Genomic DNA, 22,841 nt, shown 5'->3' with positions numbered 1-22,841 from the left:
TCCTCCTTTCAATAAAAATAGTTAACTGAACAAAATAATTGTTCTCTGAAAACTGATTCAATAGACACAGTTGAAATTCTTTTTGACCTCCCCTCTCCCCCCCCAAACAAATGGCTAACATGGCTACAACAAAATTTCATTCTTAATTTTCCGCAAAATGTTGTTAGTTTCATCTTATTCTGGCAAGTAAAACATTTCACATCTCCTGGAAGCTGGATGCATTCATTATTTAGAACACTTATAAAGAATCTGTCTTTTTCTAGCCCAGACAACTCCAAAACACTGTAAGCTACATTCTCGCGCACATTCACACACTGATGGTGGCATGCTACAGTGTAGCCACAGCTGCCTTGGGACAGTTGGACAGAAATGAGGTAGCCTCTGACCACTACAAGCAGGCAAGGTGGGTGAAGGATTTTGCCCAAAGACATAACGACCAAGACGGAAGAAGCGAGGGCTGGAACCAACAACCTAGCGCTAACTGGGGAAACTCTTGCCGCCGTCGCTACCGACATGCTCCTACTCAAAGACTTAAAAGTGCTAATGGCTTCTTCAGTGCTTTTTCTAACAGAGTGTGGATGGTTCACTCTCCAAACAGTCTTTCTCAGGTGACAATGTCAACACAACAGAGCAGATTTAACGGAACACAACTACTTAGTTTTTTACTTCAAGATAAGAGGCTCAAACATACTAGCCAGCAACTTAAAACGCATAACCATCAGCTCCCATCAGCACACAAGCAGCAGATTTCACTTTGATGAGAATAATGGTGGTGTTTTAATCTTTTGAGATCTTGTTTCGTCCCTAGTGGACAGTGATGTATGGCCACAGCTGTGTTTGCTACTTCAAGACAGTGAGGAGTTGTTGGTGTTCTGGTTATTTTTACTTTTCTACTTTAATTGCTTCGTGTCAACAACTTAAAATAAGCTCCCCCCCCAAAAAAAATAAAATGTGCTCATCAAAACTCACTTGCCGTTAACTAGTTACATATTCAAAGACCTTTTTCAGCCTCAGTCACAAATCCAGTTTCGTTTAATGACTGACTGATTTCTTCCAGCTACATGATTTTTGCCCTCAGCTATGCTGGACTCCTTACAGTTGCCACTGGAATTGCTGCCGACACATCTGATGTGTCACTCAGCACAGTGAGACAGTCGTGCTCTTAAAGTATCAGTCAGTCGGTGAGCAATGCTTTGGGAAATGAGACTAGTGAAAGCATGCGTGAGATGTGTGGGTGGGTTGGCTTTAGTGTTTTGGCTAAACCTCAAGTTTATGCCCCACAAGGCTGCTGGAATGTACACGAGCTGAAGGAAACGGCACGGCCAACTAACCCCTTTGTCCCGTTCTCCTTTTGTCTCTACTTTTTCTCAATTTTTTTCTCCCCTTTAGATGATTATTCTCTCTCTCTCTCTTTATCTCTCCATCTCCGAGTCCCCTGAAGGCAGGTCTTTTGAACAGTAAAGGAAGACTGATGTGTCTCTCCACATAGTTATGGGCTAGTCAGGGAAAAGCTGTTGCCAAGGAGGAGTGGAGAACAATGCGAAGCGGCCTGGAGCTGTGACAGAGCAGGTCTGCTATGTGAAAACCCCTTCATGAAGTGAGGTCTAGCTAGAGACGTTGGCAGAGACTCACCACTGGAAACATGTAGTCTCTGCTGCTGCTTAATTCGCCTGTACTGATATCTGGGGATCAGATCTTCTGGATTTTGCTTATGCTAAAGTTAACCAGAGATTTACTTGCAAATGCCAAATGTTGGGAAAACTTTGCAAGAACAAACACTTGGTGTAAGTCATATTAAAAATATATATATATATAGAATAATATTTGTGCAACATTTGCAATATTTCTTAGAATTGTTTGTGGGTACAAAAGTATATGATATAGGAAGTAGTAGGGAGTTTTCACACTGTTGGATAATAATTCCAAAGTTAACTCTTAACAAATTAAGAGTTTGTTAAGAGTTGTTAAGAAATAAAAGTTGAATGGCTCTCAAATACTGATAACAGGAGTTTATCAGTATTAGTACCTTCTAATGATGCTAACGTCATCCATTTCCAGTGGAGATTCATCCCACGATGTGTACTAAGACACCGTTACCTTCATGTAGGAAAAGTCTCTATGACAGTATTTAGAATACTCCAGATTTCTAGATTTACGTCAAAGATTTAACTGCAACCTTTTCTGTTGCCAGTGGTACTGTTTCAACTTGCAGTAAAGTAATGCTAATTTTAAAGACTGTCAAACAATCATCTGCATACATCATATTTACATGAACTATAATAAAACTTAGACATTGCGCTAAAGTCAACCTGAAAACGGTTTGATTCAAACTGTGTAAAATTCAGCTTATCGCTATACTTGGCGTGGAGAGCCTCAAGCCATTAAAGAAGCATGGAGGTAACAAGGCTTTTAGTTTAACTTGGGTCATAGGAAAGTAGGTTAAGTGAAGTGGATCTGTTGCTTAACACCACACAGTTGGCTCCCATATTTAGTGGCAGCCGACAGTTGTAAACACACTCTTATCTCAGAGATTGAATAGCCTGGCGGGGCAGTTGACCGCTGTTGACACAGGTTTGTGTCAGAAAGGCCAGCCCAGCTTTGTTGATATCGTTGCCAGTCAGATGACACTGCACTTACATACAAACCAAAGCTTTGCAGTGATAATGCAAGCTGTAGTTTATCTCAAAGAAAGAAGGGGGAAAAAAAAGTGCAAAAGTTAGCACAGGATGTTTATAACTTCCTCCCCAGCCAACGCTCACACATGCTAAATATACTCCCTTTAAAAGGCCCTCTCAGACTGCCACCTTCCCCTCATGCTCACACATGCACATAGGCGCACACAGTGAGCTATTGTGTCTGAGATCTCAGGCATCTGGAGAGCAGAAACCCTCTACTGTGACCTCTGACCCCTGCAGGCTAAGAGTTGCAGACTGACATGAGGCTTTCAGAGGGACTTTCAGGTGGCTCAGAGAGCTGTCAGTAGGTTCCTTTTTAAAGGGGCTATTGTATACAGCATTCAGGGGGGCTTTTCCTGTGCTTGTGAAAGACATAAAACTCCTTTTAGAATTTTTAGAAAATCCTCTAATTTGAGTACAATGTTTTAGTCTGGGAAAACTAATACATTAACAAGTACTTGTTTTGAAAAAAAAAAAAAACTTTTGTAAATTGTTTTAGTATATATTTTACTTTTGTAAATTGATCGGAGTGTTTGGTAATTATTTTTTACTTTTGTAATCCCTGACCTGCTTTTTCCTTGATTTATGAACATGACATGACGTAGTAGCCCACCGTTCAAGATAGGAAAGACAGGAGAACTTGCCATTCAAGTAATTCAGACATGTGTTGACGTCAGAAAATTGCTAAAACAAAAATAGCCACTCACCTGTAGGATTCTCTTACAAGTGAGTAAGTCCTCTTTACTTGCCTTAGGAGGTAAAGGTGACTTACATTTACCTTATCAGCACTGACAGCAGGGTCGTATTGTATGGAAAAAAAAAAGGCCAGTTTCCTGATTTCTGAAGATCAGCACACATCTTCCTAACTTGAATGGCCTGTTCATTTGTCCTTTCTTTCCAAGAAGTGCTACTTCTTGGAATGTCAGTACTATGAATGTCATGTCACATTCACACTCCAGAAAAACAGAACAACACAAATTTCTCATCAGTCATAATATTCGACATTAAATAACTCTACTGAATTTACTTCTGCGGCGTTGTTGCACATCCATACCAGTGATTGCACCCAGGCAACAATAAACTCATCAAGTAGCATCTGTCATGCGGTGCTCTTTGCCTTTCTGTTCACAACAATGGTGTAATGTTGCACAGTGTGAACCTTGTAACGTCATTGTCTTTCTGTGAAGCTGCCCCAGAAACAGAAGGACAAGCCTTTTATTTTTTTTGACTAGCATCCAAGACAAACTGGTTGGGAGACTGCTAGCAATCGGCTTCACAAAGCGGATGCTTCAAGGCATGAGACATGCTGGTGTATCCTGCTTTCCGTTTTATTTCTCGTCGGTGTACTGCCGGCTGCCAGGCCGGCGTTCCTGCTGTGTTTTCTTGTTGGTTGGCGCTCGGAGTGGTGTCCCAAATGGCCGGCAGAAGCTCTCCTCTGCCTGCTGCTGGTACAACACCGGGCCTACTGGCAAACCTTGTGTTGCTGTGTTTCACCATGGTGACACTGTTACAAAGGACTCCAGCTGGTTCACAGTGGGAGCCTGAGCGAGGGAGTGTGACAGACAAAAAGAGAGAAGACAGAAAAATGGACCAAAAGAGCAAACAGACAGAGCCGTGCTGTAACTTATCCTCATCCCTCCTGTTCCTCTATTTCTTCAATCTACTTCAGTTTTTCCCCCTTTCCTAGCTCCCCCCGCCCCCTCTACAGGCCTTCACCCCCAAACACAGTGCAGCTGGGCTCAGCTGTCAGTCGTTCACCATCCACCCCCTTTTCTTTATCTTTGCATTTGTTTGGCTAGCAGTTTACTTCGCCTTGGCCTCCGCACGGGGGAGCTCACTCGCTCCTCCACCAACTCAGCCAGCCCTCTTAAACCAAACCATCTGCTCTTTGAAGTGGCGTATCACAGATCCACAGATTGGAGGTTACAAAGCAGCTGTCTGCCTTCAATCTGAGCACAGTGATTAAAACAAAGGAAACAGCGCACACCTAGGCAGACACACGGAGTGGGACACAGCAATCTGTGAGTCAAATAAAGAGGTGGGCTCCAGGATTGGCAAGTTCTGTTTTTGTTGCTGGGGCTAGAAAAAAAAAAAATGAATGGAGCCCGCTTTGTCCCGGGGGAGGGAAGAAGGCTTTCTTTGATATTATCAAAGCCAAGGGAGGGGAGAGTGCTCTGCCAAAAAGAAGAAGAAAAAACAAAAAAACAAGCCACTATTCACACCAGTTTGTCGGCATGAGACTTTTGAAGCATTTGTCAAATAAAACGAGATTTGGCAGGGAGACACTAAAATTTTCTCATTCACAAACTCCTCTCCCCTCTTGGGATGACAATGCTCACAGCAGGCTGCAGCTACCTCTGTGAGGGGGAGGACGAGCTGAAATTCCTCGAGACCATTTCCACGTAGTGGGAACGCTGTCCTTTTCTGTGCCATGCAAGAGAATAAGTACTCTCTCCCGCTTGGTCTTTGATTTTATTAGGTGAGGAAATATTTCCTTAATTATCATGAGAGGATTTGATGGAATCCTGTGTCGCATTCCTGTTTTGCTCTGTCCTTGACCGTCTCTGCACGTGGGAGGTCTGGCCGCAGCGCGCCTTCACTTCTGCAACAGAACCAAACTGTTTTGTCATATCGGTGGAAACTATGGGAGGCTTGACCTCACCAACCCCCCCTTTCTCCCTGCCCCTTGTCTTATCAAGACAGTCGTTTTCCTCTCACTTCAGTCAGGCCGGAACAAATTTAGGGATTCGCTTGTTTTCATCAGTGGAATCTTCTTAAAACGCCAACATAGTCCCTTGCACAGACCGGCACATTGTTGACGACGCCTCCTGATGGATGGAGAGCATTTTCACGGACAGGAAGTCTGCACTACCCCCCACCTACGTCTTGATGTTGAGAGGCTGAAACATTACGCTGGCTTGTGTCAGTGTTATAAGTGTTTCTCATGTGTACGTGGGCCTGTCCAGACTCTTCTGTGTGTTTACTTAACCTGCCTTAGCATTCGAAACCGCTTGTCATTCTCTGGAGTCCCTGGCTCTTGCCCTGACAGCTAGGTGGGACGCTACCCTTCCGTCTCCGGTTTCATATAGTGCTTTATTGAGCGGATGAAAACCCTCTAACTCTTCTGAGGGCCCGAGAGGAGTGCACAGACACGTGCACACACACACACACACACACACACACCCTCATGTGTGACTTTTAGATTACTTCAGGGGATAGATTGTCTGAAAGCAGCTGACATTTTATCCTTTGAACCTCCTGGTTGATAGGGGCAGGACCTCTCCCTCTTCCTCAGTGCATCTGCTTGTGTTTTGTCGGGGGGGTTTTTTCCCTCTCCAATTTTTACCTAAAGGACAACAGCAGTGCTTAACAAAAATATTCATACTCCTTTTTAAGATGTTTCTACTGTGCAACCACAAACTTCCATGTGTTGCATTTTGGTAGAAAAACACAAAGTACTGCATATACACGCAAAGTTAAATCAAAATGATTGATTGTTCTCCAATCTTTTTTTACTTCTTAAATTCTGAGGCGTGTTTTGATTTTTAATAACCTTGAATAACATCAGATGTGGCCAAGTGGAATCATTACTTATTAAACGGAGGCCATCTGTGTGTAATTTATTCTCAGTATAAATACAGCTCGTCTTTGAAGTTCTCAGGGGTTTGTTGGGGAACATTAGCGAACAAACGGCGAGACCAAGACCAAGTAGCGCACCACATGGTTAGGGCATAAAGTTGTGGAGAAATCCAAAGCGAGATCAGGCTACAGAACAATTCCCCAAAGTTTGAACATCTCCAGGGTCTTTTGTTGTCTCTGTTAGTGCAGCGTGTGAAGCAGTTGCAAAAATTTACCGAGACATGATCGTCCACCTATACTGACAGGGTGAGCATGAATTAGAGTTTGTGACTGTGGATGAACTTCAAAGGTCTACTTCTCAGTTTGGAGTATCTGTTTACTGGACAACTGCTAGCCATCAACCACACAAATCTGGGATTTACAGAAAAGTTGTTGGGACAAAGTCATCGTTGAGAGAAAGTCATTATGCTGTGGGTTCTTCAGCACAGACAGGCGAGTTGGTCAGAGTGTTGTTGGGAAGATGGATGGAGGTAAACAGAGCAATGCTGGTGGTTTGAGGCTGCAACAGAGTTTACCCTGGCACAGTCAACATACTCCATCTAATCTGACTTGGCCTTATTTTGGAAAAAATAAAAATAATAGAAAATGATTTCAGTTTCTGCATGTAAAAATCTGGTAGAGATGCCCCAAAATACTTGCAACTGTAATTGCGGAAAAATTGGTCTGAAATATTATTTTCCTTTTATTTCGCAACAATGTGTTACGTTGTTGTTGGTGTACCACATAAAATCTAAATGAAGCACACTTATTTGTGTGGCTGAATACTCAAAAACTCTGAAAAAGTTCAGGGGTCACACATTTTTAAAGACACCATGTGCTTTCAGAATAGGGCCGTTTTGTGGCCTGCTTACTTTATGCATCCTCTAATTGTTCGAGTTGAGTTTCCTGCTCACATTTCAAGCAGATGACATTCAGTTGTTGACGTGAACACATGAAGTCTTTTTTCTTTTTTTTTTTTCTTTTTTTTCTGTTATGCTGTCATTAAAGACACTCACGTTGTCAAACATGATCTCAGCACAGTGCAGATCATCGGAGGTACATTTCCAGCCTGTCAAGGTCTGACTGAACTCTTGTTTGGGATCATCCAATCGCTGCTGCAGCTGGAGGCGGCAGATGACTCAGGCAAATCAAAATCAGGATGAAGTCATTCCTCTATTCTCCTCCAGAATGTCAGGGGCACAAAGCAAACAAGATCCTCGGCTCTAGTAGTTTTTTTAGACATGGCTACTGGCGCTGGGTGTGGCTGACAACAGGTTGTCTGCTGCATGCAGAGCGCCAATCTCACCAGGGTAGGATGTTTGTCTTTTACAGGGATTAAAAGAGAGCCGGGAAACCCGATGGCCTACTTTTGCCGCAGAGCACAGAGAGAGCGCGACCTAGTTTTGATGACAGCGGCGTTACAGGAAGAGGGGATTCCAAGTCATAATGTTGTTAGGAGATGGCCATTTTGGTCTCTCCACACACAGGCTGTGTTTTCTTTGTCTGCTGGAGCGTTTCTATAGACGAGCTTCTGAGTCAGGGTGTGTGAGAGCTTCCATTGTCTGTACACGACCTGTAGCTGTAACATGAGAAGGAGGGAATGCTGACAGAAAGAATGAGCGTGTTACAGAAGACAGCTCTCATTATATATATTTTTTAAAGATATTTATTCAGGTTGATTAGATCTCTGTTGTTGATTTTCGCAGTGTCAATTAACCTCTGTGGTAATTACTTGTGCAAACGACAGACAGATTCGTCTGTTGCAGGCAAACATTTTTGTCAGCATGACCAAGTTGTTTTAGATACAGTCAGCTTGCAGAGAGCTTAACCATTTAGATCAGTGGGTCAAGTCGCTCGCATGTTAATCCTATTTTAAGATGCATCTCCGATTTGTCAAAGTTGCCCCTAATCTACTGTTAACGTGACTACAACACTTGGACTATAGATGCAGAAAAGCTTTGGAACAAGTATTATGTAATTGTTTTAACAAAATATAATTAGCGTCGCGATTGTTAGCTCCTCTAACAGTTCCTATGCAATTAACGTTGCGGACGCTACTTGGATTCATATGTGCTATCTCCATAAACTAAATCAGTTCTGGACAGATAAGAGCCAATCAGTGCGTCTCATTGATTTCATTATAATCACATATTTGAGTGAAATCTTCTCTTGTTTTTCCCATTTTGAGGAAACACAAGAGGGAATGGATTATCCACGTCGTGAATACACTCTAGGAAAATAGGGCATCACAGATCATGATGAAAAAATTAATAGGCACTGATTAACATAATAAGTACAGTGTACTTCAAAACACTTAAGACATTTGTTTCATAGGAATTTTAAGAGGTCAAACCAGAGATTTTGATTTTCCTTCTTCACCTATACACACACCCTGCATAAATGTGCTCATTTTAAATAAATAAACTCGCCACCAAAGACGTTGAGACTATGCAAATGTAATCAAATGTAAAGTTTATTTTAAAGCTTTTTATGCATGCATAAAAAGCTTTAAAATAAACTTTACATTTGCATTTTACAAGGAAATTATGCATAATTTCCTTATGGTTTTATTTACTGTCAGTGTGTGCAATATGCTTTTGATTTATTCTCCAGATATCAATATGTTTTTTGTTTTCTTTCCTGCTATTTTTCCGCAGTGTCATCATGCATCACTACATACAAAAAGACGCCTCCACCTGTGCCGCCAAGGACCACCCCGTCCAAACCCTTCATCTCCATAACGGCCCAGAGCAGCACCGAGTCAGCCCAGGACGCATACATGGACGGAGGCTCCAGCCAGCGGGCCGGCATCAGCTCCCAGCAGGGGCTCTCCAACTCCACGGAGAGCATCGACAGCATGAAAGCCCTGACGGCGGCCATCGAGGCGGCCAACGCTCAGGTACACGGCCCCGCCAGCCAGCACGTCACCAACAGCACCATCACCATCACCGCCACGGCAACCACCTCTGTCACGGCCGACAGCAAGGCGCAGAGAGAAGCGCTCAGAAAGTGCCTCTCCATCGGGATTCAGGTCTGAAGAAAGCGAAAACTTGTGATCACGCGTCTGAAAATAAAACGTGGCTGCCGTGTTGACAGATCCTTCCCTCCTCTTAGGTGGACCCGGAGGAAGGAGGGCCAACAGACGAGCAATCGAAATTCCAGTCGATAGGAATTCAGGTGGAGGATGACCGATGGTGAGTTGGGGGTGCGGGGGGGCAGGGGGGGGACACAAAGAGAGAAGCCGGATCAGCCTAAGGGGAGGCATGGTCTGTTTGGACTGGGCCTGTTTAGACAGATAGGGATTGTGGCGTGGGCTGCAAGCTTCTGACTCCCACCCCTCCTTTCACACTGACAACTCCTCAGCAGCTGTCCCCAGTTTAGGGGAGGTTGGCGTCAGAGTCCCCTCATCCAGGGGCCCCAAGCGACAGCTGGGCTAGAGGATGTGGGGCGAACTGAGAAGGGTGAGGGGGAAGAGTTGACAGCCATCTGTTGCTCAACACATTGTGATTCAGGCAACTTTGAGGGTCTGTGTTTGTGTATGTTTAGGACAGAGGAGCGAGAAAGCAGAGGGAGGGTGTTTTATTGGGTTTGTTTGCCTCAGAGAGACAGAGTTTCTTTCTTGCTCGGTTTCAGGACTAGCAGCCCAGCTTGCACACCGTTTGTCACTCTTTGTCCACTTGTGTTCTCCCCGTCAATACAGTGAACTTCTATTCAGTGACCAGTACAAGTTTTTTTTTTTTTACCTCTGTTGTCAAGGTGCTGTTAACTTCTAGATTTCAAAGAGATCAGCTACACTAAAAGATCCCTGGGAGAGCCGAGTCCAGCACTTTTTTTTTCTTTTTTTCTTTTTCTCAAATGCACACTTGAACAGTGTCTGAGAATGTGAGGGGATTTCCTCAAAGACTAGGTCTCAACTGATCAGCCAAGCTCAGATTTCCATGAGTCGCCAAGCCAAATATTAACTCATGCAGACACCTTCGAGTCTGTCTTGGCAGAGTGGGATGTTATGCAGCACAGAGCACTTCTTTTTCTTTCTCGGTTAATGTTTACAGTTAGTTGAGCTGCATTTTTTTTTCTCTTTTTTTTTGTGGTTTATATAAACTATTTACCCTTTGGCATGCACCTACTTTCTTGGTTTGCTTGGGATGTTTTAGATGTAAGAAATGTAAAAAAAAAAAAATAAAATAAAAACCCTGAAAATCACAGAGTGAAGTGGTAGACTTTTTTTCCTTCTAAAATGTCTGGAAATGCTCCAACTTACCCATTTATTTCTTTCTGTACGACATAGCAGCTTTGTGGAGAATCTTTTAAAACATGCTGAAAAACAGCAGCGTGTTGAGTTTTCAGGAGAGGGTTTAGACATTTTGGTGGCAGATGGCTTTGCAGTCTGAGCTCTGCAGTGACTAAGCCACAGTCGGGAAATGTCTTTGTAACAGTCAGCTTGGCGTCACTGCCTTTTCATTGTTACCTTACTGACTAAGGTATTGACATTTGACTTTAAGCTGAGAAGACAACAAGGAATCTCATGCTTTCAGCTGTCACTTTCTGGATGTGTTGTTCTGTTATCAGTCACTCAGTTCTTCTGTTTTACTTTAATACTAATGTTTCGTTTTATCTAATATTTTGTGATTTAAGCAATTGTACAAAATCCAACTTGTATCAATTACCTTTTTGTGTTTACAGTGCCTGTTGAAAGTATTAATGCCAATTGAACTTGTCGTCCTTTTGGTCACATTACATTATTTGCCTTGTATTTACAGGGTTCCTATACACTGTTTGAAAAAGTCTGGAGAAGTACAGAACTGTATAGTCTTCCAAGTCAGGATAAGTGCATAAAAAACTTAGTGTGGAAAAATAATTTTAAGTTTTCTGGCTTCACTTCTCGTGTCATCTAATCAAATCGGTACTGTCTGAAGATGAGGAGCCACTTGCATTAGGTTATGTTTCTTTTATGGCCTTTATTTTTGGTTTGATCACCACAACTTTTCCAACTCACCAATCATTTTAATAAAAATAAATAAAAAATAGAGACAAAGTCATTCAAAAAAGAAAAAGGTGTCACGTTATGGCTTTTTGACCTCTAAGATACTTCTATTGGGTTTCAAGCTGGACCCACGTTTCTTGAACTGGATTCGGTGTAAATGGCAAAAAAATAAAAAAATAAAAAGGATATCACTAAAGCCAATCTGGTATTCAGAGGATCTAGATTAACCCAATCCAATATTATTCTGGGTCTCAATTCTAAATATAATCTGATATAAGTTTATGGAGATGCCAAATGATACCCTTTTGCCAGGCTTCTGAGTTGGAAACAAGCTTTATTACCGTCTAGTTTCATGTTTTATGGGGGGGAAACAGTTAAAAACAACCCAGCTTTCTAAATATTTTCTACAAATGTGAGTAAGGCATCCCCACAGCATGATACTACCACCTCCATGTTTCACACGTACAGTGGCATGTTCAGAGTAATGTGCAGTTTAAATTATTGGTTTCCCAATTAAATATATTGAAAATTCTGTTTGTAAAACGACTACACGTGAAAATATTGAGTAAAAGTCCTCCTTTATTGCCTTTTTCTCCTTAAAAGCCTTTCTTCCTCTCGTTCTTGGCCTCCTGTTAATCAGTACACCTACCTGTCTAGGCCGTGCTTTGCCTCGCCTCTCTCTTCCCCTGCAGGAAGTTGTAGAAATTCAGCTGAAGTCATTAGAAGTGAACACCTGCCCGCTGCAGTTACTCTTTAACTGCTCTTCACACATACTTACACACACCAGGGCCGCCTGCGCGCACACACGAAGCGCAAACACACACGCTGTTTGATCTGCGCTCTGCCACTCCTCCCCGGTCTTGCTCTCCTGCTCTGGCTCACAGAAGAGGAGGGATGAATGAGGGAGAGGAGGTGGGGGGACTAAAGATGAATGCTTCTGGAGGAGGAGTGTTCATCCGGAGACGGGGCCGAGGCGGGGGTGATGGAGTTCTGGTCGATCGTACAGGCAGGTCAAGCCTGGGTTCTTGTGTGAGAACACTGTGGTCGTGTTTGGGTCAGAGTGCTTTGAACAGACTTGGCTACTGAGTCACTGGTGCATCCATTGCAACCATGCAAACCTTTAACGCCTGCATCCCTCCTGTACATTGTTCATTGCTGGTCTGTTAAGCAGCATTTTGTCTACGTGTGTGGGGCTTCACAGTCGCGTTGTGTGGAGAACTTGGCAAAGCCTGGCAGGCAGTGGCACAGCGCTTCAGAGCCCAACATTACACCGCAGCCTCCCAGGTGTGTGAATGAGGGTGTTTTTCAAGCCTTGTACGCTGTGTGTGCACGTCTGCTCTGCAGCAGCCCTTGCGGTGTGACAGATGTTTGCACACACTATTGCTCCTGAATGAGACAGGTGACAAAACACTACCTATGCGCACACACACACACACACGCGCTTAAAACGATCGGCACCACAAAAGCTGTTCATCACTATCCGCGGCGAGATCGCTGTGATGATGATTTCAATTTTTCACTCTCGGCAGCCCCTCCAGGAGCTCCATGTTAATGAGTTGGCTGCGGCATGAGAAGAGGAAGGCGCAAACTATTCCTTCCCAAAGTTTTCACACCTCTTCATTTTTACATTTTATGTTACAACCTCAAATGTCAATTTAGCTTTATTGTGATCTTTTTTTTTTGTGAGAAGCCAACAAAGAGATGTGTGATTTCCCATATTAATATTCCACTACACATACAGAGTAACACAAATCTATATTTGTGTAGAAAACAGAAAATGATGCATGGCAAGCAAGAGGTAAAAGTATTCCAACAGCAGAATGCTGCCTCCACCGTGTTTCACAGTAAGAGTGCTGTGTTTAGGGTCACATGGGGTGGAATTGATTTTTTATCTGACCATAGCACATTCTTTTATGTTTGCTGTGCCTTCTACATAATATCTTTAGAATATAGGCCACACGTTTCAGATTTTGGATTATAAAACATATTGAAAACCATGTAGGAATTTTCTTCTTCCAATTTTCAATAATCCCCCACTTTGTGATTGTCACATAAGAATCTCAAGAAAATACTTTTATGGTTCTAACATGGTAAAACCTTTAAAGAGATCAAGGGGTAAGGATACGTTTTTTAGGTACTGCATGAACTCTTAATACCTTACCTTGTTTCTGCATCTGTCTGCAGTTACCGCAGGATGACCCGGTCCAACAGCGTGACCACAGCTGTGCAGGCCGATCTCGATGACCCGGCTGATGCCCCTGAGCTCCCGCATCGGCAGTATGCCACCATGCCGCGCCAGCATTCCCGCGACGCCGCCACCTCCACCGTCAGCATCCAGGGCTCCGGGAACCACTACCACGCCTGTGCCGCCGATGAGTACGGCGACGTGGGCTTCGACCCATCCATCCTGCCTCCCCCGGACCCCTGGATGGACAGCGTGCCCGAGCCGGCGGCAGCAGTGGAGGCCCTGGAGGCCGTGAGCAGGTCGGTGTGCCCCCGTGACGGGCGCTGGTTCCTCAAGCTACTGCAAGCCGAGACGGAACGCATGGAGGGTTGGTGCCGACAGATGGAGCAGGATGAGGTGGAGAATGAGCTGCCTGATGAGGGTAAGTTAGATAATTTGATGTAAATGTCACATAAAGACAGGAACATCAGTTTGCACAGTAGTATTGGATGTGGCTTCCCATCATTGCATCCTCCCTAGATTTAGAGGGTGCAGGCATTCGTGGTATTGGACCACAATAGCTTCTTGTTCCTGTCTCAGGCCCTCTGGCCTCTACAGACATACCGTGCATACTTATCAATAGGCCACTGCTGGCCCCGGCCCCACATGTGTCTTCTAGTCTGTGTAATGATCTTCCACCCAAACAGTGCAGCCCTCAGTGCTGCTCCAGAGCAAGTATTTGATCTTGAAGAAACCCATGAGCAGCTCCCGAGTGCACTGTAATACCAGTGTGAGCAAACAAGCCCCCAGGCAGGAGGCCCTGCATTTATACCTGTCCTTACTGCGCAGCTGATTTCATGCCTTACTGAAAATGTCATTGCTTATGCAGCTAGTGTTTTTGGTTCCAGGCAAGAGATTCTTTCACAGAGCACAGAGAACAGGGAGGGTGTCTCAAGGTTATGTTTTCCCAGATCCCACGCTACCACACACACACATACACACACGCACACACACGCACACACGCACACGCATACACGAACACCCCGAGGGAGCTAAAGACTTAGTGCCAATTCATTACTCCCCTTCTCAGGTTTTGATTCTTCTAAATGTGGCATTTTAACTTGTCTGGTAAATGGTGTGCAATATGGGGCAGAAATATGTAATTTAAGCAAATATTCAATTTTCCAGGATGGATTATATCCTCTAAAGCACCCGTCCTTTTGTTACATTACCAATGCACCTCCCCTTCTGTAAGTGGTGCAGCATGCCTGCAGTATGCAGCTCTGTGAGTAATTGCATTGTGAATTGCGTGCATGTGTGTCTGGTATGTCTGGGTGCGTGCGTGTGTGTGTGCATGCATGTGCTTCTGTGTCTTTTTTTTTTTTTTCTTCTGCAGTCCTAGGGAAGATCCGCAGTGCAGTGGGGAGTGCCCAGCTGCTGATGTCCCAGAAGTTTCAGCAGTTCCGGGAGCTGTGTGAGGAGAATCTGGTATGTGTCACCTCATCCTCTGCATGCCGTCCCTCTGTAACCCCCTCCCCCTCTTTACACTGACATCATCCTGCACAAATCATGCTGACAGGCCAGACTAGCAGTCATTTAGTATGCATCCAGTGTAGACATTCCATCTCTTCCATCTATCACTGATAGAAAAGATCTTACTGAGTTTAACTAGTAGCCGGATGAACATGGATCTTTGAATTCAGACACTTGTACGTGCATAGAACTCCATACCCTTTGTTGCGCAGTCTTATGTAACAAAACAAAAAAATAAAATGTTATTGAAACTAAATTATGAAAGGTTTTGCTTTTTGTTTTGCCCTGTATAACTGCCTATTAAATGACAGGAAGATAGCCTCTTCCTAAAGTATTCATATTCCTTTGTCACATGACAACAACATGTTAATGTATTCTAATTTTTATTGAGCCCAAAGATTACATTAAAGTTTATGGCTGTAAGGTGAAAAAACCTAAAAAGTGAAAGATAAAAAAAAAAAAAAAAAATAGCTTCTTCATCCTCACTTGAAGAAAAACAAGGGGTATTGTAGTTGTCAAGACACATACTGTAAAGCAGCCCATTTTCCACTTATTACAGTATGGTGCTTAAGTGTCTGATAAACGCCGCCTCCTTCAAATATGCGCCAGTAGAAAAACCAATAATCAAAGCTGTGAGTAATCAGGCATATAAACAGTACTTGTCTGCATGCTTGTGTTCATGTGTATACGTCAGAATCCAAATGCACACCCGCGGCCCGTCTCCCAGGACCTGGCGGGTTTCTGGGACATGCTCCAGTTGTCCATCGAGAACATTAGCCTGAAGTTTGACGAACTCCACCAGCTCAAAGCCAACAACTGGAAACCTCTGACCCCCCCAGAAATTCAGGTGCGCACACATGTGGCACACATGAAATCCACAGAGCAAATCTTAAAGTGCTTTAGCCTCCGACATGGACTTGGAATGCATTAGTAACCTTGCATGCTTTCTGCAGTCATATTAGCTTTGTTGCAGCATGTATATATGTGTTGCCTGCCTGACGCCGCTACTTGTCTTGTGTGTTTTGCTCTATCTCGTTGTTGACAGTGAGCTGCTTTTGAGAAGCCACTCTACCTGCCATGCACCGTTGGGGCCTGTCCATCTCCAATGGTCATTTTTACCTCACACAAAGGCCACCATTGTGCTCTCTTACCCCACACAAACGGCTGCCACCGTGAACCATAACCTCATTTGAGATTGCATGCTCTCACATTATGCCGCCAACTGCTCTGCATTAACCTCCATACAAACTTGCAGTTTTCCTGCTTAGTTTAGCTTCCGCCTGCCCCCAAAGGAACCCCAGCTTTAAGACTGTTTGTCATCCCTGTCCAGGAGAGAAGGATGCCCCCCCCTGTGCCAAAGAAGCCCCTGAAGGGCCACCCACCTCTGGCTAGGGACCGCTCGCTGGAGAGCTCCGAGCGCCAGCGCCTGGAGGCTCGCAAACGCTTGCTTGCTGCCAAACGTGCCGCGTCGGTGCGGCAGAGCTCGGCCACCGAGAGCGCAGACAGCATCGAGATCTATATTCCCGAGGCTCAGACCAGACTCTGAGACACACGGAAGCGCGTACGCCTACACGTCTAATATTCGACTCTGTCTCATAAACACTGTAGTAGCACTGAATGGTAAGGCTAGGGTGCTAGCATTGATATAATCACTTTTTCTGCCGACTTTCCAGATCACTGTGGGCTCACTCGCCGTGGAGGGTGTCTGAACAAGAATTGTACATTTACAGTATTTATTGAATTATTTATATATATCACGCTCATTTCCTTTTTCCCAGCTTCGATGTAGCAATCCTGTTCATCACTCGCAAAGATTTGTCTAAAAAAAAGAAAAAAAGAAAAAAAAAAAGAACACCTCTTCTGTTGATATACATGAGAAAGAGATCACGTCCTTGGCACTTTTACACATTTTGTCACATTACAATCACAAATTTCAGTGTTTTACTCTGATTTTATGCCATATTGCAGCACTGAGTATTGCTTTAACAAAGAAAGCCATTCCCCACCATGTTTCACGGTGAAAATTGCATGTTTACAGAGTTAATATTCTGCCATGCGTAGTGTGTTGCATTTCCACAGCATGATGCTGACACCGCCATGTTTCAGTGTGGGACAAGTGAGTTCACAATTCTATTGCATAATATAAAGTAAAAAAATAAAAAATAAAACGACAAAAAAAATCATAATTTTACTTTTTCCCAAAATGAAAATCTGAAAAGTGCAATATGTATTTGAATTGATATCATTGTACTATACATCAATCTCTGCCCAACCGCATGTATCTTGGCTTCAATCTGGGAAGTGCACACCTAAGACCCAAGACTTTGTTAAAACAAGACCGCTGTCTGCAAACTGTCTGTATTTTAGATGTTGTTTGGGGAAAGGTTCCACTTTTAGACGGCACTGCATCACTGTTTAGACGACACCGCCAAGAAGCCTTGAATCTGCTGCAGTTGTCGTGGCAGGTCTCTGTGTGGCGTCGAAATTCGTGTCTGCTTTGACCCGATGAACCAGTTTAGGACATCTGCGTATCAGAAGATGTCTTAAACTGAAAAGATTGAGTAGCGCACACAGTACAATGCTAACCACCTTCTTCTTTTTTTTTTTTTTACTGTTATCGCCCGTGCATACGTAGAATAAATCCTGCAGCTGTGCATTCTGCACGTTCTAACCCTACCCTTTCACACCCACAGAATACTTCACACCTCTGTCGGGGGTGTTCCGGAAAGTTCCCCTCTTTAGACCAGGTTTCCTCACCAGAGATGTGTAAACAAGCGGCTGGATCGCAACAAAAACGTTTGGGTTTCACCTAAAACCATCTCCGTTCAAACACAGTTGTCCACTTGACAGATTCTCACACCTGAGCTTTGGAACTCTGCCGCTCCCCCAGAGGTATGCTGTAGTGTTATCTAACAAACCTCAAACATAAGGCTTACAGAACAGTCATATTCAATCCGACATTCAATTAGACACAAGTGAAGTCTAATTTTTAATTAATTTTATTTAGAGGTATCAGAATAAAGAGGGCACAAAAATCACACCACACTTTTCAGATTTCTGCGTGAAAAGTGTTTGTAAAGCTGTGTATTGTTTTCCATTCACTTCACCGTCACGTAAAACGTGAATATTTGGGGTTGCAATGTGACGTTAAAAACAGTTCAAAGCATTTGAATACTTTTGCAAGGCCGTGTGTTTGTCACAACTAGATGTCTTTCTGGGCTTCCCTGGAGCAGATCGAAAGGCTGGATCTACATGAGGCCAAGCGGTTGGGACTGCAGTCCTTCTTTTGAAGGAGCCACAGGCTTAAATCTGTGTGTGTTTGAGTGTCATAAAGAGTGTGTGCTTTCGTTCAGATCTAAAAAGTGCTTCCTATTTTTCTAGAGCCTAAAGAGTCCTGACTGTCAAGGTAGCAGCATCAACAAACGGAGTCTGTCCTGTCTCATCTTAACTCAGTAAGACGTCTGTAAAAAAGGAAACACAAGTATAATGTAACATGACTCGCATGTGGACGTTTTTTTTTTTTTTTTCTTTATGTTTATTCCTAAACAAGTGTTGCGTTCACACACCTCCTGTATATCAGACTAAGCTAAAATACTGATATTTGGTACAATATAATGTAGTTGTACTATATTTTTCTTAAATATCATTTTTAGCCAAGAGACGTCTTGGTAGAACGAGTCTAGAGAAGTGCAAAGGGACTATTTCTCCTCACTGTGTGTGCATCTCTGCCTCCAAATGAAGCAATTACTGAAGGTCATACAGAAGAATCCTATTTCTAATATTTTGTATTCATGTTTAATTTATTAGTGGGGGAGGGGTGATTGTTTATTGACATTGTGATTATTATTATAAATATTAATATGCACTAACTATACGGCCCTTATACTGTGTTTGGGTTTTGTGTATTGGCTCGTTTGCATGAAAGGCACCTTTTGGGTTTTTTCTTCTGTTTCTGTGATCAGCCTTAATTTCTACTACAATAGTTGAGCACAACAGCAGTCTCAGGGGAAGGGGCATGTTGAGTGAGTGTGTGCGTGTGTGTGTGTGTGTGTGTGAGTGAGTGACTGACTGTGTGTCTTACTTCATGCGAGTGTGTTTTAGTAAATCAGTAAATTCAAATTTCATAGAAAAGTTAATTTACTACAGACAAATTGAAAATTTAACGTGGAATAATTACACACAGAGTGAAATATTTCAAGGGTTTTTATTTTAGTAAATTTGATCATTTTATTACAGAGTTCTTTTTTTACACAGAGGGGGAAATTTTGACTTGCCAGTGTTGCAGTTATACAAGTAAGAAAAGTTCATTTCTGTAGAAGCTGCCTGGGTCGAAGCATACTAAGGAGAAATTTAGTGAAAGGAAAAGCTGTTACATAGGCTATAAGTAGATAATGATTCTTTTTAGAAAGAAAAAAAAAGATCCTGTGAAATATTTAAATTCAAACTAAAATATTCATAATTCCCTATAAAGTGTCATCTTTAAAATTAGCTGGAATATATTACTCTGTGTCTAATGAATGCCTGTATGAATTTAACATTTAATCACTGCATTAAGTACTGTTTCTATGCTAATCTAATTTATTGGACTGCACCTCTACTGTATGTGACCCAAAGTTCCATCTCTTGTTGCGTTTAATCCTTCTCATAAGGATTGTCCCACATAAACTGAAAATAATTTCTGCCATATTCTGAACAATTTCGAAGTTGGGGACACTTGACCCGACTTTCTTCAACTGTAACAAGGTATTTCAGTCAGCTGCTTGAATGTGGAGACAATCCTGATCTGGCTTGTAGTCATTCTTATTTATTTAGCTAACCGAACCGCAGGATGTCCTGTGCAATTTAGTTGTCCATGTTGATCTGATGATGTCTGTGCCATTGAATATGCGGGAATACATTTGATCCTGCTATTTTACCTTACAAAACAGCTACCTTAAGGTTTTATTGAGGAAAAAAAAAAAGTCATCTGTGACTGAAGTGATGATGTAATCTTACAATTTGTATTTCTTTTGCTGGATGGTTGGAATTTTAGAGAATACACATAATATGGTCAAGGCCGTTTTAGTTGTTTTTTTTTTTTTTATTATTTTTCATTTCTTTTTTTTATTTACTTGTATTTGCATTAAATTGTCTGGTAAGAAGATAGAACTTCTATTTCTGTTTTTTTTTAGTATAACATATCAGTATAAACCTCCTCATATAGCAGGGAACTAGAAACCAGAATGTTGAATTGTGGGCAACAATCTTGACACTTCTGAAGCTTGTGATGTACACCAGCATCTCAATAAATTAAAATATCTTTGAAAACTTTGCCTATTTTAATAATTCAGTTTAAAAAGTGAAACTCATATGGACTCATTACGCAGTGATATATTTCAAGCTTTTATTTCTACTGGTTTTGATGATTATCACTTAACACTATTACAATTTCAACCAAAATTGTATTGGTATTAACGTTGCATAGCACCAAATAAAAATAACTTCTAATGTCAGGGCTACTGAAAGCAATGTAAATGTACATCAGAGTATATACACTCAATACTTGGTTGGGGCTCCTTTTGCATGAGCCGCTGGTGTCTCTGTAGTTTAACAGAGTTCAGGTCAGGCAGGTTTCCTGGCCAGCCAAAAATAGCAACACCTCTATGATTGAATATTTGAATGGACTTTGCTTCACCAATACCGTTAAGCCAGCAGTTACCTGTGTGCTCTTTCATATTTCTTTACCCGTTTTACTGACTTTTTACTGAACTTCCAATGCGGGTTTCTCTTCCACGAGAAGATCACTCTTCTTGTGGAAGCTGTCGGTGACAGCTGTTGGATAACTGTCATGTCTGCAGTCTTCTCAGTGGTGGCATTACCCAAAGGTTCAAGCACTTTGACTTTTCCCAGCATGTTTTACATCATAAAGCAAAAACAAGTATTTTTTTATCCAGTTCAAATTTCCAAGACTGATGTTTCTAAGAAGTAACAAAAGGGTCCGTTGGGGTCGAGATTTTGTATTTTATTTTATTTTTTCATATTTCAAGTTGCATCCAGGTTTTGAGTTGAGAGGTCTGTGGGCCAGCAGCAGAATTTTCTGAGAAACTTGATTCTCTGAAATGATGGGCGTTCATTAGCTGAAAGACATAATCATTAAAATTAAGAGACATAAAGGCTTTAAATATCACTTAAATTGTAAAATTACATGAGTTTCACATTTTGACTCGAATAGCTGAAATTAAACTTTTTGACGATATTATAATTTGAGGTGCACCTGTGGTTGGTCAGATAAATATTTGTACATAAATGAATGTTTCCCTATGTAAAATGTAAACTAAAACACGTGAATAACACACTGAACAGATATACATTTTGTAATTATGTTATTACACTGTTGATGTTATGGCACATGTATAAGCTCTTATCAGCATTAAAGAAAAAGAGTCATTGCTGTTATTTTGTTGGGTTCATTTCTTCTTTCCCTGTCTCCACATGTGTTTTCAATTGGAATATAATTAAGCAGATTAGTAGGCCGTTTTTGGGCGTTTCCCCTTCCGCAGGGGCAGAGCCCCATAATTAGACGGCACTCTCGGGCTCGGTTTAGCCTTGATGCTCCCGTACACAGCGCAGCTTCTGGTGATTTGTCACTCGCACATCAGTCATGCTGAGAGGGAGGCACGTTGGTCTCGGTGGTCACAATTGGGGTTAGGGGTTTGTGCTGTGATGGTTGTGGGAGGATGTTGTCTTTGTGTGCACCCTGGGCAAAGGTCTTTGACCATATGCATGCTTCAACTTGGTGGTTAGTACCTACTGTTCCTGAAAGTCTCCTTAAACTTTTTGTTGGTGTAAAAGTTTTTAGAAAGCATAAAAAAAATTGTAAACACTTACACCAGAGCATTTGGGACTTAAAACACTTCCAGGCATTTTTAGTTGAGATCTCGCAGGAACCAATATCTCTAATCTCTAATCAACAGCAAACTAAAAACAAGAAGAGATTTTTCTTTGCCATGCAAAATCATGATTCCACTCTAGAATTGAGTGTTTGCTGTTATACTTTTCCAAGAGCTGTATGCACCAAGTCCATTATTAAGCTCCAGACATAAATTAATATCCCATACCTAAAGAAAGAATATTGCATCATTTATATCCTTCGAAAAAGAGGAATTCATTTGTTTAATATATTTGAAATAATGGATTAAAAAATTAGCTTTTGAGCTAATGGGTCAATACAATTCCAGTTTTATGGCATGTTTAAGTGACTGGAAACTTTTAAAAATGCAACAATTTATATGAGGGCTACTTTGGAAACTAAACCTTCCAATTTAGTTATTTATAGAGGAGTCTGTGGTTATTTACTCTGGAGACTGTGGTAGTTAGTGTGGAACAAACGGTAAAACGCATCCTATAAAAAAAGAAAAAGAAAGCATCAAATGATATTTTGGATTTTTGTTTTTTTCTGCAGGCAAATAATCATTGTAAATAATCATGACTTAGTCGATATCCATCTAATGCAACTATGGTGGCAGTTCAAACATTTTTTAAATAGCATTTACATGAATTAAGACAAGTTTTAACACAAACAATTGTTTTTAACATGTAAGAAATATATTTTTAGCTGGCTGGAGTGGGGGGAAAAAAATGAGCTTTCAGCTATTTTGACAATGTTGCTGATGTACACCAGCTCTCTGGGATGTTGACCTCGGGGACCCCAGGGACTGCTGACTTTCCAATCTGGAAGTCACTCTTTGGTGACACTTGAATTTTTCCCGACTTTCAACTCTGAGATTTATATTTCAGAATTTAAATTGTGTCCCAATAGACAGTTACTACAGGTATGATGCTGACTGATCATAATCTCCTAAATAAGCTTCACTTTTTTTTTTTTTTT

General features: G+C 42.1%; 1 protein-coding gene across 3 annotated transcripts in view; it reads left to right on the top strand.

Annotated features, from left to right (window-relative positions):
* dlgap1b (discs, large (Drosophila) homolog-associated protein 1b) overlaps positions 1-21,409 on the top strand; it is a 98,502-nt gene extending 77,093 nt beyond the window's left edge. Inside the window, exons 7-12 of one of the 3 annotated variants that reach the window (XM_007555614.2) lie at positions 8,951-9,324; positions 9,408-9,487; positions 13,462-13,883; positions 14,838-14,929; positions 15,669-15,821; positions 16,305-21,409. In XM_007555614.2, the coding sequence (XP_007555676.1) occupies positions 8,951-9,324; positions 9,408-9,487; positions 13,462-13,883; positions 14,838-14,929; positions 15,669-15,821; positions 16,305-16,520 (1,337 nt within the window). In that variant the 3' untranslated portion in view covers positions 16,521-21,409. Of the gene's footprint in view, positions 1-8,950; positions 9,325-9,407; positions 9,488-13,461; positions 13,884-14,837; positions 14,930-15,668; positions 15,822-16,019 lie in introns of all 3 variants that reach the window. The other 2 variants (XM_007555615.2, XM_016673174.1) reach the window with 2 other exon arrangements.
* The last annotated feature ends 1,432 nt before the right edge of the window (positions 21,410-22,841 follow it).

The sequence above is a fragment of the Poecilia formosa genome, unplaced genomic scaffold (assembly GCF_000485575.1).
Source record: "Poecilia formosa unplaced genomic scaffold, Poecilia_formosa-5.1.2 Scaffold71, whole genome shotgun sequence".
Taxonomy (NCBI): Eukaryota; Metazoa; Chordata; class Actinopteri; order Cyprinodontiformes; family Poeciliidae; genus Poecilia; species Poecilia formosa.
This window is presented reverse-complemented; position numbering and strand designations above follow the sequence as displayed.